Source organism: Lithobates pipiens, unplaced genomic scaffold (genome assembly GCF_037356315.1).
Source record: "Lithobates pipiens isolate NorthernLeopardFrog02 unplaced genomic scaffold, aLitPip1_a1.2 Scaffold_8, whole genome shotgun sequence".
NCBI lineage: Eukaryota > Metazoa > Chordata > Amphibia > Anura > Ranidae > Lithobates > Lithobates pipiens.
Window position 1 is genome coordinate 7,981,010 of NW_027507903.1, and position 17,506 is coordinate 7,998,515.

Genomic DNA, 17,506 nt, shown 5'->3' on the forward strand with positions numbered 1-17,506 from the left:
GTTTGCAAAATTTTATAACAAACTATTAAAACATGATTTATTTTTTATTTTTTTTGCATCTTTTTTTGTTTGTTTAGCAAAAAATAAAACTCCGAGCTGTAACTAAATACCACCAAAAGAAAGCTCTATTTGTGGGAAAAAAATGATAAAAATTTCATTTGGGTACAGTGTTGTATGCCCGCGCAATTGTCATTCAAAGTGTATCAGCGCTGAAAGCTGAAAATTGGTCTGGGACTGAGGGGGGTTTAAGTGCCCAGTAAGCAAGTGGTTAATAAAGCATAACAGTGAGAGGTTATCGCTGGCCTTGTGCTAGAGCTGCACAATTAATGGTCAAGAATCGTTATCGCGATCTTGTCTAAAGTGTTTCACGATTCTTTCTATGCAAAGAATTCTCTCTACTCTTCTGAAGCCACAGCCCTCAAAAGAAAGGAAGGAAAAAATCTGGGCAGTCTGCCAAGAACCAAAACATTCTTTATCAGTTGAACTTAAGTATAAACATTGTAACAATTTGTCAATGAGATAGACTTTGTGTGTAAGTGAAAAAAGTTTAACTACTTAAAACACTAAACCTTTTTCTGACATTTGTTGGTTTCAAGATAAAATAATTTTTTTTTTGCTAGAAAATTATTTGGAACCCCCAAACATTATATATTTTTTTTTAGTAGAGACATAGAATAAAATGGTGGGGTTTGCAATATTTTATGTCAAACTGCATTTGCGCAGTGCTCTTTCAAATGCAATTTTTTGGGGGAAAAATTTGTGGTCTTTCAAATGCAAAAAATTAGTGGTCTTTCAAATGCAAAAAATTTGTGGTCTTTCAAATGCAAAAAATTTGTGGTCTTTCAAATGCAATTAAAAAAATTACTTTAATGAATAAAAAAAAAAAAAAAAATAGTAAAGTTAGCCCATTTTGTTTTGTATAATGTGAAAGATTTTATGTCACGAGACTCGTGATCTTTTTATTCTAAGCAAAAAAAAAAACGCGATTCTCATTTTGGCCAGAATCGTGCAGCTCTACCTTGTGCTATAGAAAACACAGTAAAGTCTTCAAAACAGAAGTTATCTCAGTAGGTTGATGTCTCGCATCCCAAATCCCAAAACGACAGATTTTAATCCTCATATTAGGATAGTGGGTGGGGTCACACCAATAAATGCTTTACACCCCAACTAGAGACAGAGAGTAACCCAAAGATATAACATAACATTACAGAGACGTTCATACAAACCTGTGTACAGCTTTTCTTCTGGCTTGTTGGCCATTATCAGTGAATGGAAACCATGACTTCTGTAGATGTAATGTTCTTTCTTATACAATGTTTTATTTATTTATTTTTTTTGCAGCTGAAAACGTCAACGAAAAAGGTATAAAATACTACAACGATCTAATTAATGCGCTTTTGGAAAACAAGATTACTCCAGTAGTTACCTTGTATCACTGGGACTTGCCACAGGTAAGTTTTTTTTGTGGTCACAGAATTCTGGTAGGACTTTCTGTAACATACAAGTGCCTTGAAAAAGTATTCATACCCCCTTGAAATTTTCCACATTTTGTCATGTCACAACCAAAAATGTAAATGTATTTTATTGGGATTTTATGTGATAGACCAACACAAAGTAGCACATAATTGTGAAATGGAAGAAAAATGATAAATGGTTTTCCAAATTTTTATACAAATAAATATGTGAAAAGTGTGTGTGTGTGTGTGGGGGGGGGGGCATTTGTATTCTACCCCCTTTATTCTAATACCCCGAACTAAAATCTAGTGGAACCAATTGCCTTCAGAAGTCACCTAATTAGTAAATAGAGTCCACCCATGTGGAATTTAATCTCAGTATAATTACAACTGTTCTGTGAAGCCCTCAGAGGAGTGTTAGAGAACTTTAGTGAGCAAACAGCATCATGGAGGCCAAGGAACACACCAGACAGGTCAGGGATAAAGTTGTGGAGAAGATTTTTAAAGCGGGGTTAGGTTATAAAAAAAAAAAAATCCCAAGCTTTGAACATCTCACGGAGCTCTGTTCAATCCATCATCTGAAAATGGAAAGAGTATGGCACAACTGCAAACCTACCAAGACATGGCCGTCCACCTAAACTGACCGGCCGGGCAAGGAGAGCATTCATCAGAGAAGAGCCAAGAGGTCCATGGTGACTCTGGAGGAGCTGCAGAGATCCACAGCTCAGGGGGGAGAATCTGTCCACAGGACAACTATTAGTCGTCTCTCCACAAATCTGCCCTTTATGGAAGAGTGACAAGAAGAAAGACATTGGTGAGAGAAAGTCATAAGAAGTTCTGTTTGTAGTTTGTGAGAAGCCATGTGGGGGACACAGCAAACATGTGGAAGAAGGTGATCTGGTCAGAGGAGACCAAAACTGAACTTTTTGGTCTAAAAGCAAAATGCTATGTGTGGAGGAAAAATAACACTGCACTTCACCCTGAACACACCATCCCCACCGTGAAACATGGTGGTGGCAGCATCATGTGGTGGGGATGCTTTTCTTCAGCAGGCACAGGGAAGCTGGTCAGAGTTGATGGGAAGATGGATGGAGCCAAATACAGGACAATCTTAGAAGAAAACCTGTTACAGTCTGCAAAAGACTTGAGACCGGGGCGGAGGTTCACCTTCCAGCAGGACAACGACCTGAAACATCCAGCCAGAGCTACAATGGAATGGTTTAGATCAAAGCATATTCATGTGTTAGAATGGCCCAGTCACAGTCCAGACCTAAATCCCATTGAAAATCTGTGGCAAGACTTGAAAATTGCTGTTCACAGACGCTCTCCATCCAATCTGACAGAGCTTGAGATATTTTGCAGAGAAGAAGAATGGACAGAAATGTCCTCTCTAGATGTGCAAAGCTGGTAGAGACATCCCCAAAAAGACTTGCAGCTGTAATTGTAGAGAAAGGCGGTTCTACAAAGTATTGACTCCGGGGGGCGCCATACAAATGTACCCCACACACTTTTCACAGATTTATTTGTATCATTTATCATTTTCTTTCCACATCACAATGATGTGCCACTTTGTGTTGGTCTATCACATAAAACCCCAATAAAATACATTTGCGTTTTTGGTTGTAACATGACAAAATTTTGAGTATGAACACTGTACATTATATTACCAAAAGTATTGTGACGCCTGCCTTTACAAACACATGAACTTTAATGGCATCCCAGTCTTAGTCTGTAGGGTTCAATATTGAGTTGGCCCACCCTTTGCAGGTATAAAAGCTTCACCTCTTCTGGGAAGGCCGTCCGCAAGGTTTAGGAGTGTGTCTATGGGAATGTTTGACCATTCTTCCAGAAGCGCATTTGTGAGATCAGGCACTGATGTTGGACGAGAAGGCCTTCGCTTTAATTCATTCCAAAGGTTTTCTTTCGGGTTGAGGTCAGGACTTTGTGCAGGCCGGTCAAGTTCCTCCACTCCAAACTCGCTCATCCATGTCTTTATGGACCTTACTTTGGCCCAAATCATGTGGTGGAAGGGGGATTACGGTTTGGGGGTGTTTTTCAGAGGTTGGGCTTGTCCCCTTTGTTCCAGTGATGGGAACTCTTAAAGCGTCAGCATACCAAGACATTTTGGACAATTTCATGCTCCCAACTTTGTGGGAACAGTTTGGGGATGGCCCCTGATAAAAGCCTATCTGTACATGGACACATAGGCTTTTATGGAGTTGAGTTTAGGAACTTTGGCAAAAAAAAAAAAATGGTAATTGAACAAAACACCCAAATACAGGCATGCTGTCTATCTACATTCTACACAGTGTCCTGTAACAATAGAAAAATACAAAAAGAATTGTATTATTTTAAATAGCAAGAACAGTGTTGTGTATGTTCCCTGTTATAGACTAGCAAGATTGAAATTATTAAAATAAACTAGCTGCACATGGGGGGGGGGGGGGGGGGCAACCGGTCAATATTGGACAAATCTCCCACCTATTGGTCAGGGATAAACTTCTCTTAGTTTTCTATCCTAAATATATGTCGAGGTAAAGAGAATATTTATAACAATTATCCACCCCTATATATCTTGAATGGACTTATACGTAGACCCCCCCCCCCCCCCACCCCCGTGGTTAATGAAAATAAATTTGCATGATCTATGGCCTGCATTAGTCTGTTCTTAAACTTGTCCACTCCCCCTTCATCCTACCTAACCTGTATAAAAAAAAATCAGTGTGCTTTCCTATTTTTTTTTATCCACGCCGGTCCAATAATATGATCAGGAAGCTCTGGCTCTTCTGTTTCAGTGAGTGACTGCTGCAGAGGAGAGCAGGAATGATGCCCCATCATCAGTGTCAGTGGAAGGAATAGTGCCCCATCATTGGTGTCAGTGGAAGGAATAGTGTCCCATCATTGGTGTCAGTGGGAGGAATAGTGCCCCATCATCAGTGTCAGTGGAAGGAATAGTGCCCCATCATTGGTGTCAGTGGAAGGAATAGTGCCCTATCATTGGTGTCAGTGGAAGGAATAGTGTCCCATCATTGGTGTCAGTGGGAGGAATAGTGTCCCATCATTGGTGTCAGTGGGAGGAATAGTGCCCCATCATCAGTGTCAGTGGAAGGAATAGTGCCCCATCATTGGTGTCAGTGGAAGGAATAGTGCCCTATCATTGGTGTCAGTGGAAGGAATAGTGTCCCATCATTGGTGTCAGTGGGAGGAATAGTGCCCCATCATCAGTGTCAGTGGGAGGAATAGTGCCCCATCATTGGTGTCAGTGGAAGGAATAGTGTCCCATCATTGGTGTCAGTGGGAGGAATAGTGCCCCATCATCAGTGTCAGTGGAAGGAATAGTGCCCCATCATTGGTGTCAGTGGAAGGAATAGTGCCCTATCATTGGTGTCAGTGGAAGGAATAGTGTCCCATCATTGGTGTCAGTGGGAGGAATAGTGTCCCATCATTGGTGTCAGTGGGAGGAATAGTGCCCCATCATCAGTGTCAGTGGAAGGAATAGTGCCCCATCATTGGTGTCAGTGGAAGGAATAGTGCCCTATCATTGGTGTCAGTGGAAGGAATAGTGTCCCATCATTGGTGTCAGTGGGAGGAATAGTGCCCCATCATCGGTGTCAGTGGGAGGAATAGTGCCCCATCATTGGTGTCAGTGGAAGGAATAGTGCCCCATCATCAGTGTCAGTGGAAGGAATAGTGCCCCATCATTGGTGTCAGTGGAAGGAATAGTGCCCTATCATTGGTGTCAGTGGAAGGAATAGTGTCCCATCATTGGTGTCAGTGGGAGGAATAGTGTCCCATCATTGGTGTCAGTGGGAGGAATAGTGCCCCATCATCAGTGTCAGTGGAAGGAATAGTGCCCCATCATTGGTGTCAGTGGAAGGAATAGTGCCCTATCATTGGTGTCAGTGGAAGGAATAGTGTCCCATCATTGGTGTCAGTGGAAGGAATAGTGCCCCATCATTGGTGTCAGTGGAAGGAATAGTGCCCTATCATTGGTGTCAGTGGAAGGAATAGTGTCCCATCATTGGTGTCAGTGGGAGGAATAGTCCCCCATCATTGGTGTCAGTGGAAGGAATAGTGCCCTATCATTGGTGTCAGTGGAAGGAATAGTGTCCCATCATTGGTGTCAGTGGAAGGAATAGTGTCCCATCATTGGTGTCAGTGGGAGGAATAGTCCCCCATCATTGGTGTCAGTGGGAGGAATAGTGCCCCATCATTGGTGTCAGTGGAAGGAATAGTGCCCCATCATTGGTGTCAGTGGAAGGAATAGTGCCCTATCATTGGTGTCAGTGGAAGGAATAGTGTCCCATCATTGGTGTCAGTGGGAGGAATAGTCCCCCATCATTGGTGTCAGTGGAAGGAATAGTGCCCTATCATTGGTGTCAGTGGAAGGAATAGTGTCCCATCATTGGTGTCAGTGGAAGGAATAGTGTCCCATCATTGGTGTCAGTGGGAGGAATAGTCCCCCATCATTGGTGTCAGTGGGAGGAATAGTGCCCCATCATTGGTGTCAGTGGAAGGAATAGTGCCCCATCATTGGTGTCAGTGGAAGGAATAGTGCCCTATCATTGGTGTCAGTGGAAGGAATAGTGTCCCATCATTGGTGTCAGTGGGAGGAATAGTCCCCCATCATTGGTGTCAGTGGGAGGAATAGTGCCCCATCATCAGTGTCAGTGGAAGGAATAGTGCCCCATCATTGGCGTCAGTGGGAGGAATAGTGCCCCATCATTGGCGTCAGTGGGAGGAATAGTGCCCCATCATTGGCGTCAGTGGGAGGAATAGTGCGCCATCATTGGCGTCAGTGGGAGGAATGGTGCCCCATCATTGGTGTCAGTGGAAGGAATAGTGCCCCATCATTGGTATCAGTGGGAGGAATGGTGCCCCATCATTGGTGTCAGTGGAAGGAATGGTGCCCCATCATTGGTGTCAGTGGGAGGAATAGTGCCCCATCATTGGTGTCAGTGGAAGGAATAGTGCCCCATCATTGGTATCAGTGGGAGGAATGGTGCCCCATCATTGGTGTCAGTGGAAGGAATAGTGCCCCATCATTGGTATCAGTGGGAGGAATGGTGCCCCATCATTGGTGTCAGTGGAAGGAATGGTGCCCCATCATTGGCGTCAGTGGGAGGAATAGTGCCCCATCATTGGCGTCAGTGGGAGGAATGGTGCCCCATCATTGGTGTCAGTGGAAGGAATAGTGCCCCATCATTGGTATCAGTGGGAGGAATGGTGCCCCATCATTGGTGTCAGTGGAAGGAATGGTGCCCCATCATTGGTGTCAGTGGGGGGAATAGTGTCTCGTAGCAGTGGGAACAACAGTGCCCCAAGGGCTAGATAGAAGCAAGAAAAGGGCAACATTTGTCCCAATGGTTGCAGTTTGGAGACCACTGCCGTAGACTAAATGAGCAGTTAGGCCTTGCAGTGAGGGTGCCGCCCCACTCCAGGGGATAATTTATGTAGGTTTAGGTTTCCTGGAGTTGAATGTTAAATGAAAGAAGGCGTTCCATTCAGAGTTCAGGGCTTTGTCATGTTTGTCATGTAGTGGCAGACTTATTGGAATATTCCACAGAACCCGTCACACGCTGAGCGGCCTTCTATACTTTCGCCTTGACCCTGCTCGGTACTTCTGTATGATATATGCTGGAGCCTCGCAGACCAAGGCGTCCTCTCACATATGGTTTCCCTTTTCAAGAATCTTATAAACATGACAAACTTTGAGCCACACCAAACAATGTACAAACACGATGGGACTTACTTCTTGCTTTAAAAATCTGCCATTGGGATTATATGAATGAGTTGCGGAGTGAAGCTCTTGTTGGACTTGTATGATGTCCTTCCATCAATGCTGCATCTCTAACCTTGTTCTCTGTGTGACATCTGCAGAACCTGCAGGAGAAATACAGCGGCTGGCAGAACATCAGCATGGTCACCTACTTTACCGATTATGCCAACCTGTGCTTTGAGAAATTTGGTGACCGAGTGAAATATTGGATCACATTCAGCAACCCCTGGGTGAGTTACAGTCCATGGCTGCCTGTAAAATGAAGCACAACTGTCATCTGTAAGTAGGGAAAGACATCGCTCTGAAGAGTACAGAAGGTTATGCTGGAAGTGGAATCTTCCTGGCTGTTCTGCTGACCCATTGACTTCAGTGCTTTATGTCGGTGACTCGGAACTAATAGGCAGAGGAGTCAAGTCGGAGGTTCTTCTCTGCATACTTGATCTAGTGACTTAGAATATTTAAGCCAAAGGGTCAGCATGACACCAGGCGACTAGCATCTCTCCTCCAGGACTTCCCCAGAACCTCTCCCTGCCTCTGGCACTCCCTACACCAGTATGTTAGGTTAGCTCCTACCATGTCTACCTTAGGGCAATTCTTCAAAACTACCGTATTTATCGGCGTATAACACGCACAGACTTATAACACACACCTTCATTTTAGGAGGGATGTTTCAGGAATAAAACTTAAATTTTAAATAAAGAACTTTGAAGCAAAATAAGGGTCAGTTCCCATCAATGCAGCCTCACTATTGCCCATCTGTGACCCGATCAATGCCCATCTACAGCTTCACAATTGCCCATCAATGCAGCCTGATCAATGCCCATCTGCAAGCTCGCAGTTGCTCATCAATGCAGCTTGATCAATGCCCATCTGCAGCCTTACTATTGTCCATCAATGCAGCCTGATTAATGCCCATCTACAGCCTCACAATTGCCCATCTGCAGCCTCACAATTGCCCATCAATGCAGCTTGATCAATGCCCATCTGCAGCCTCATAATTGCCCATCAATGCAGCCTGATCAATGCCCATCTGCAGCCTCACAATTGCCCATTAATGCAGCTTGATCAATGCCCATCTGCAGCCTCACAATTGTCCACCAATGCAGCCTGATTAATGCCCATCTGCAGCCTCACAATTGCCCATCTGCAGCCTCACAATTGCCCATAAATGCAGCTTGATCAATGCCCATCTACAGCCTCACAATTGCCCATCAATGCAGCCTGATCAATGCCCACCTGCAACCTCACAATTGCCCATCAATGCAGCTTGATCAATGCCCATCTGCAGCCTCACAATTGCCCATCAATGCAGCCTGATCAATGCCCATCTGCAACCTCACAATTGCCCATCAATGCAGCTTGATCAATGCCCATCTGCAGCCTCACAATTGCCCATCAATGCAGCCTGATCAATGCCCATCTGCAACCTCACAATTGCCCATCAATGCAGCTTGATCAATGCCCATCTGCAGCCTCATAATTGCCCATCAATGCAGCCTGATCAATGCCCATCTGCAGCCTCACAATTGCCCATCAATACAGCTTGATCAATGCCCATCTGCAGCCTCACCATTGCCCATCAATGCAGCCTGATCAATGCCCATCTGCAACCTCACAATTGCCCATCAATGCAGCTTGATCAATGCCCATCTGTAGCCTCACCATTGCCCATCAATGCAGCCTGACCAATGCCCATCTGCAGCCTCACAATTGTCCACCAATGCAGCCTGATCAATGCCCATCAATACATCTGGATCAATGCCCATATGCAGCCTCACCATCACCGTTATTTCTCCTTTAAGGGGGCCTGTCCTACGTCTACATACATTTGCTAGTAGGTGTCCCTCATTCCCATCTCAAAATGTTGGTAGGTGTGGGTTAGGATTGTAAACTCCATGAGCAGGGCCCTCCTCCTATTCCTTCTGTATTGAACTGTATTGTAATCGTACGGTCTCCCTTTATACTGTAAAGCAATGTGCCAGGTGTTGGCGCTATATAAATCCTTTGTTATAATATTAATAATTTTATTCTGTAGAATGGCAAGTGAGCAATTGCAACTGCAAAAAAATGCTTTTTTGGGGACTTTGCATGTACAACTTAGAATATTCAGATATTATACAGTATATATATATATATATATGGCTCTGGACATTGATTTAAGGGGGAGGCTCTCTGGAGACCCTGATTTAAGGGGGAGGCTCTCTGGAGACCCTGATTTAAGAGGGAGGCTATCTAGGGACATTGATTTAAGGGGGAGGCTCTCTGGGAACCCTGATTTAAGGGGGTGGCTCTCTGGGGACCCTGATGTAAGTGGGGGGCTCTCTGGGGACCCCGATTTAAGGGGGAGGCTCTCTGGGGACCCTGATGTAAGTGGGGGGCTCTCTGCGGACCCTGATGTAAGTGGGGGGGCTCTCTGGGAACCCTGATTTAAGGGGGAGGCTCTCTGGAGACCCTGATTTAAGGGGGTGGCTCTCTGGAGACCCTGATTTAAGGGGGTGGCTCTCTGGGGACCCTGATGTAATTGGGGGGCTCTCTGGGGACCTTGATTTAAGGGGGAGGCTCTCTGGGGACCCTGATGTAAGTGGGGGGGCTCTCTGGGGACCCTGATGTAAGTGGGGGGCTCTCTGGGGACATTGATTTAAGGGGGAGGCTCTCTGGGAACCCTGATTTAAGGGGGAGGCTCTCTGGGAACCCTGATTTAAGGGGGAGGCTCTCTGGAGACCCTGATGTAAGTGGGGGGCTCTCTGGGGACCCTGATGTAAGTGGGGGGGCTCTCTGGGGACCCTGATTTAAGGAGGAGGCTCTCTGGGGACCCTGATGTAAGTGGGGGGCTCTCTGGGGACCCTGATGTAAGTGGGGGGGCTCTCTGGGGACCCTGATTTAAGGGGGAGGCTCTCTGGGGACACTGATTTAAGAGGGAGGCTCTCTAGGGACCCTGATGTAAGGGGGAGGCTCTCTGGGGACCCTGATGTAAGTTGGGGGGCTCTCTGGGGACCCTGATGTAAGTGGGGGGCTCTCTGGGGACCCTGATTTAAGGGGGAGGCTCTCTGGGGACACTGATTTAAGAGGGAGGCTCTCTGGGGACCCTGATTTAAGGGGGAGGCTCTCTGGGGACACTGATTTAAGAGGGAGGCTATCTGGGGACATTGATTTAAGGGGGAGGCTCTCTGGGAACCCTGATTTAAGGGGGAGGCTCTCTGGAGACCCTAATGTAAGTGGGGGGCTCTCTGGGGACCCTGATTTAAGGGGGAGGCTCTCTGGGGACACTGATTTAAGGGGGAGGCTCTCTGGGGACCCTGATGTAAGTGGGGGGCTCTCTGGGGACCCTGATGTAAGTGGGGGGGCTCTCTGGGGACCCTGATTTAAGGGGGAAGCTCTCTGGGGACACTGATTTAAGAGGGAGGCTCTCTGGGGACCCTGATGTAAGGGGGAGGCTCTCTGGGGACCCTGATGTAAGTGGGGGGCTCTCTGGGGACCCTGATGTAAGTGGGGGGGCTCTCTGGGGACCCTGATGTAAGTGGGGGGCTCTCTGGGGACCCTGATGTAAGTGGGGGGCTCTCTGGGGACCCTGATTTAAGGGGGAGGCTCTCTGGGGACACTGATTTAAGAGGGAGGCTATCTGGGGACATTGATTTAAGGGGGAGGCTCTCTGGGAACCCTGATTTAAGGGGGAGGCTCTCTGGAGACCCTGATTTAAGGGGGTGGCTCTCTGGGGACCCTGATGTAAGTGGGGGCTCTCTGGGGACCCTAATGTAAGTGGGGGGCTCTCTGGGGACCCTGATTTAAGGGGGGGCTCTCTGGGGACCCTGATGTAAGTGGGGGGCTCTCTGGGGACCCTGATTTAAGGGGGAGGCTCTCTGGGGACACTGATTTAAGAGGGAGGCTCTCTGGGGACCCTGATTTAAGGGGGAGGCTCTCTGGGGACACTGATTTAAGAGGGAGGCTATCTGGGGACATTGATTTAAGGAGGAGGCTCTCTGGGAACCCTAATGTAAGTGGGGGGCTCTCTGGGGACCCTGATTTAAGGGGGAGGCTCTCTGGGGACCCTGATGTAAGTGGGGGGCTCTCTGGGCACACTGAAGGTGGGGGCTCTCTGGGAACCCTGATTTAAGGGGGAGGCTCTCTGGGGACACTGATTTAAGGGGGAGGCTCTCTGGGGAACCTGATGTAAGGGGGGCTCTCTCGGGATATATACACACACACACACACACATATTATATACATGTGTATGCTCGCCCAAGCATATGCCTTTCTTTACCATGCTGCTATGAGCTCTACCCCCAGATCTTTTGTAGATCTATCAACGCCCCTGGTTCTGACAATATGTCATTGGGGCATACCTATTGTAGGCTGGGTCCTATCGGATTGTTTTACCTAATGACACTACACATGTGGCTTTTGTTAGATATTTTACAGTGATTTTAATGAATGATATGCTTTCTTACTATATATAATGTTTGATTATTCTAAGTAGCACCTGAAAAGTCCCACACATGTTCTGTATTACTTTATTCACAGGTCAGCAATGGTTTCAAGTAAGAAAGGGAAAAACAATAATCTTTAGCCCTGACTCTAGCTTTGACAGTGGTCACCAGAACAAAGGAGTGACTCTCCAATAGAAACAAAGAGATTAATTAATTAAAACTTTATAAGTGTCTTACGCCGCATACACCTGAGCGGAGTTTCCGACGGAATTCCGCTCAAGCCTGGCTTGCATACACACGGTCACACAAAAGTTCTCTGAACTTTCGACCATCAAGAACGTGGTGACGTACAACACTACGACGAGCCGAGAAAACTAAGTTCAATGCTTCCGAGCATGTGTCAAATTGTTTCCGAGCATGCTTGTGAATTTTTCGCGTCGGAATTGAATACAGACGAACGGCATTTCCGACTGAAACTTTTTCCATCGGAAAAATAGAGAACCTGCTCTCCAAAATGCCGCCAGCAAAAGTCAGATGGAGCATGCATGCACACGCTCGCATTTTCCAACCAAAATCTCACATCGGACTTTTGCTGGTGCATTTTCCGATCGTGTGTACGCAGCCTTACCGTACTTAATAAAAAAAACTAAAAAAATGCCTTTATATACACCTGATGAGTGGAAAAAGCACCACTACTCTATGCACGTAAAAAAAGAACCACTGTATCAGCACAGTCTAGCTATGACAGCATATAGACAAACTGGACCCTGCTAGATTGACATATTTTTCTTTTGCTTTCCATATTGGCTTCTAATAAAGATTTCATCAAAATATAAGGTGTATTTAGAAAAAAATAAAATAAAAAAACCCCTCTTTTTTTCCCATAAACAGTCTGTGGCAGTTGAAGGCTATGAGACGGGAGAACATGCACCGGGCCTAAAGCTAAGAGGGACTGGAGCATACAAGGCGGCACACCACCTTATCAAGGTAAAGAGTAAATACTGCAGACAGTAAAACCTCATGACTGATCACTGAAGGGTTATGATGAACCAACAGCTGATGCCAGATTTCTCACAAGTAAAATTCTACATAAAAAAAAATAAAAAATTCTTTCAGTTTGGAAATTGGGTTTAGATACACTTATTATAATTGTGGACAGTGAGGCTGCTAGATATTAGGAATATTACAGAGTGTATTTTTCTCTATATAATGCATATCCCCTCATATGTACTTTATAGTCCAGATTTAACCCCCCCCCCCCCCCAAATAAAAAAAGATCCCTTGCAGTGGGGCTGTGCCCACAGAGGAGAGAAGAAACAGTTTTACTTAACTGATCCTTCGCTCCCTCCGGCAGGTGGTGGTTGGCCACGATCTGGCAATGGTCTGTCCCTCAGCGTCCTCATGTCCAGAGTACGAACCCTGCTCTGGTCTTGATGACTTCAGGACCCTAGACCAGTGGTTCCCAAGTACCCAGGGCTGTCTTAATGCATGGGCACTGCCGAGGGGCCCAAGGTTCACGGGGGCCCCATGAAAATCTTGCATTACATCATACTTGCAAACTGCCCCAGATTTGATGGGACAGTCACACTTTTTATTAAGCTGTCCCGGGATGGCAGTGTTCTGTGCAGCTTCCTGGAACCTGTACTGTGCCCTCCTGATCCCTGTATTGTGCCCTTCCGCCTCCCCCCCCTATACTGTGCCCTTTGTGTTGATTAGTCTTTCACTTATGGCATGTTTAAATGTCTAAAATTGATTTTATTGAGTGTACTAATAAATATATGTTTAATTCTATCAACTATTTATACTTTTTCTTGAAAGTAGGTGCGTAAATTAGGGAAAGCGCGTAAGGGCCCCACTGCATTACTTTGCCCAGGGGCCCGTGAAGCTATTAGGACAGCAGTGCAAGTACCCTCCAATGGGCCATGTTTTGGAACTTCCCTTAGCCCTTGTACACACGGTCAGACATTCCGACAACAAAATCCGTCTGATTTTGTCTGACGGATTTCGTCCAAAACTTGTGTTGTATACACACGGTCGGACAAAGTTGTTGGAAAATCCGATCGTTCGTAACGGGATGACGTTTTTTCTTTACGACGGGACTACGTTCAGGCTAGTAGCCAATAGCTTTGGTCTAGGAATTTGATCTGAGCAAGCGTGGCACTTTGTCCGATCGGAATTCTCTACACATGATCGGACAAAGTCCGATCGGATCATGTTGTCGGAAAATTTTATAGCCCAGCTCTAAAACTTTGTCGGTCGGATATTCAGACGGAAACAGTCCGATGGAGCCCACACGGTCGGATTATCCGACAACACGGTCCGATCGGACATTTTCCGTCGGAATGTCCAACCGTGTGTACAAGGGCTTAGATAAAATAGCTCTGATCGATACCATGTCATTGATATTGATTTAAAGTGGAGTTCCACCCTCAACATTTTTTTTTTTTTTTTCAAAAGTCAGCAGCTTCAAACACTGTAGCTGCTGACTTTTAATAAGGACACTTACCTGTCCAAGGAGCCCGCAATGTCGTCACCCCCTAGGCTGATCCGTCCATTGGATCGGGTGCAGGCGCCGCCATTGTATCTAAGAGAAACTGGCAGTGGAGCCTTCAGGCTTCACAGCTGGCTTCCTACTGCAGGAGTCGTGCGGAGCTTTCTGAATGGCCCGTCATCTTCTGGGACACAGACAGGTCCCAGAAGGCGGTGGGGGGGGGGGGGGAGGGGCAGAGCCAGAAGAGGAAATGACGCAGCTCGCCGTGGCAAAGCTGGGAAGAAAGTTTACCTTTTTACTACTAAGGTAAGGGGGAAAAAAATAATTGTATATCCAAAAATGAGTGGTGGAGGCGTGGTCTTTTGTTTAAGACCAAGTACTAAAATTGGGTGGAGCTCCGCTTTAAAAGCAGCTGTGCAAAGTAAAGAAAAACCTGAAAACATGGCTCGTTGGGGGTACTTGAGGGCTGAGGTTGCGGACCACTGCCCTAAACCACTAGAGCATGGGGGACAGGTCTAGGTACGGGGAGGATCGGATAAGTAAATCTCCTTTTCTTGTTAGGGGCGTGGCCTGGTAGGAGTCCAGGCTGAGGTTGTCGCACACACCCCCAGGGATGTCATGGATGGGCGGCCATAGGGAGACTTTCTCTTCACTCCTTTTCTTGTTCCCCTATACATAAACTGGCAATTAACCCTTGCAGTACAGGCACAGTCCCACTGCAAGGGATAAGTTATTTGCCCGGAGTTGGGCTTTAAATAGAACCATCCCCAGCTAGACTTATACAAGAATCAGAATATTCTGCATGATGGTTTATGATGACTTAAGATTGAATAGTCAGTTTCCTGCACAGGCTGACTCTCTTTGACTCTGAACCCCAGGTATTGTATAGTTCTATTGGTCCAGTTTGACACAATGTAAGTATGGCTATCTTATACCCGAGGGGCCCGCTGGGAAAGCTGACAGACAATCACTGGAGTAGTCGTCGTTACTACACTGATGACTACAATCTTCTGGGGTCTGTACCAACTGGCTTCCCATTCGCACACTGACCACAGGAGGGGGGTGCTTGCCTGGCACTGTCACCATTTACAAAAAGTCTATTAACTCTTTCAATGACTACAAGGCTTTTTGTGATTGGACGAGGTGGAGATTGCGGCGTTACTGTCCCTCCTCTTCACCTTGTCCAATCAGAGCATGCCTTGCATTCATTAACCGGTTCCCGACTGGCAAACGCAGATATACTGCTATATTTTTATATATATATATATATATATATATATACACACACACACACACAGCTTTGCCGAGGAGAGCCACCAGAGGTTACGCGAGCGCCCGCTGCAAAGCGGGGGACCGATGCATGTGGCCGGCGGGTGCGATCGCGTGCACGAGAGCCAGCACGGGGATTTGTGTGTGTAAACTCACAAATACCCGTGCTGTCAGAAGATAGAAGACAGATTGTGTGTTCCCACAAATGTAGGGACAGCAATCTGTCATCTCTCCTAGTCAGTCCCATCTCCACACAGTTAGAACACACAGTTAACCTCTTGATCGCCCCCTAGTGTTAACTCCTTCCCTGCCAGTGACATTTACACAGTAATCAGTGCGTTTTTATAGCACTGAACGCTCTATAAATCTCAGTGGTCTCAAAAATGTGTCAAAAGTCTGCGATCTGTCCTTCGCAATACCGCTAAAAATCACAGATCACCGTCATTACTAGTAAAACAAATAAATAAATAAAAACGCCATAAATCTTTCCCAAAGTTTGCAGACTTTTGTGCTTATCAATCCAATCGATATACGCTTATTGTGATTTTTTTTTTTTTTACCAAAAATATGTAGAAGAATACATATTGGCCTAAAATAATGAAAACATTTGGGGGATATTTATAATAGCAAGCAGTACAAAAATATTATTTTTTTTCCAAAATTGTCAATTTTTGTTTATAGCGCAAAAAATAAAAACCGCAGAGGTGATCAAATACCACCAAAAGAAAGCTCTATTTGTGGGGAAAAAAGGATGCAAATTTTGTTTGGGTACAGCGCCGCACGACAGTCAGTTTAATCAACACAGTGCCAAATTGTAAAAAGTGCTCTGGCCGGGAAGGAAAATGCGTTCTGTGAATGGTGGCAGTGACAAGCAAATGACTCCCCTCCCCCCCCCCGTCCCCGTGGTCAGCACAGGGCCCAGATGATTGCAGCTATCACTATAATAGAGTAGACTACTATAGTGATTGTCTTCCCCAGCAGCCCCTCAGGTATGAGATATTACACTGTACTAATAGCACTATACAATACACATCATACATAGTTACATAGTTAGTAAGGTTGAATAAAGACACCAGTCCATCCAGTTCAACCTGAGTGAGTGTCTACCCCTATCCCTGTACATCGCACACTCACATCGGTCCCTACCCTCAAGGAGCCCACAATCCAAGGTCCCCATTCATATACTAGGGCCAATTAACCTACCAGAATGTCTTTGGAGTGTGGGAGGAAACCAGAGTACCCAGAGGAAACCCACACAGGCACAGGGAGAACATGCAAACTCCAGGCAGGTAGTGTCGTGGTTGGGATTCGAACCAGCGATGCTTTTTACTGCTAGGCGGGAGTGCTAACCACTACACCACTGTGCCCCCCACAAAACCTGGAGGTCAGATTTACATATAAGCAGTGGTGGCCCATAATGCAGGGGCACAGCCCCCCTATGCAGGGAGCCGAACGCATGGATTCCAATTTACATACCACCAGCCACCACTGCATACAAGTACACCTCAATCCACTAACCAGTTTTTACACAGCAGCCAATAACACACCTGTGACATGATGTTCTATATGTTGCAGGCACATGCCAGGACGTGGCACAGCTACAACAAATACTGGCGGGGCAAGCAGAAAGGTATGACCTTCGTGTCCTCAGTAAATATGTTGCACAGTTTCATTTACACTGTTTCATTTTATCAACCAAGAGATTATTTCACAAGTGTAAATTTCAGATTGAAAACCATAAATTATTCATAAACTGAAATTGATGAATGCATGCTACGAAGACTTGAGCAGACAGCGTACCTTTCTGGTTTTTGTATACACGTCCGGTCCCTGGCTAACGGCAAGTTACATAATCGTTCCATCCTGACACGGCTACAAATGTCTTGATTTTCGGAAAGTGTAACTAACCCCCCCCCCCCTATCATTTTCAGCCAAGGAAGTTGCCATCTTAGGCCGGCCATGCGCAGTTCGAATTCTCAGCCGGTTCAGCAGGAACCGGCCAAGATTTGAACCGTTGATGTCTGCCGGATTCTCTTACGATTATCGCTAGCGGCTGGCCGGCAGGAGGGATTCAAATCTGTTTTGTAAG

General features: G+C 46.0%; 1 protein-coding gene across 4 annotated transcripts in view; it reads left to right on the forward strand.

The window, feature by feature from the left end:
* Window positions 1–17,506, forward strand: part of LCTL (lactase like) — an 80,410-nt gene that overhangs the window by 19,258 nt on the left and 43,646 nt on the right. For all 4 annotated transcript variants that reach the window (XM_077471930.1, XM_077471931.1, XM_077471928.1 and 1 more), the window contains exons 6-9: window positions 1,342–1,451; window positions 7,335–7,463; window positions 12,549–12,644; window positions 16,993–17,047. In XM_077471930.1, coding sequence (XP_077328056.1) covers window positions 1,342–1,451; window positions 7,335–7,463; window positions 12,549–12,644; window positions 16,993–17,047 — 390 coding nt within the window. The remainder of the gene's footprint in view (window positions 1–1,341; window positions 1,452–7,334; window positions 7,464–12,548; window positions 12,645–16,992; window positions 17,048–17,506) is intronic.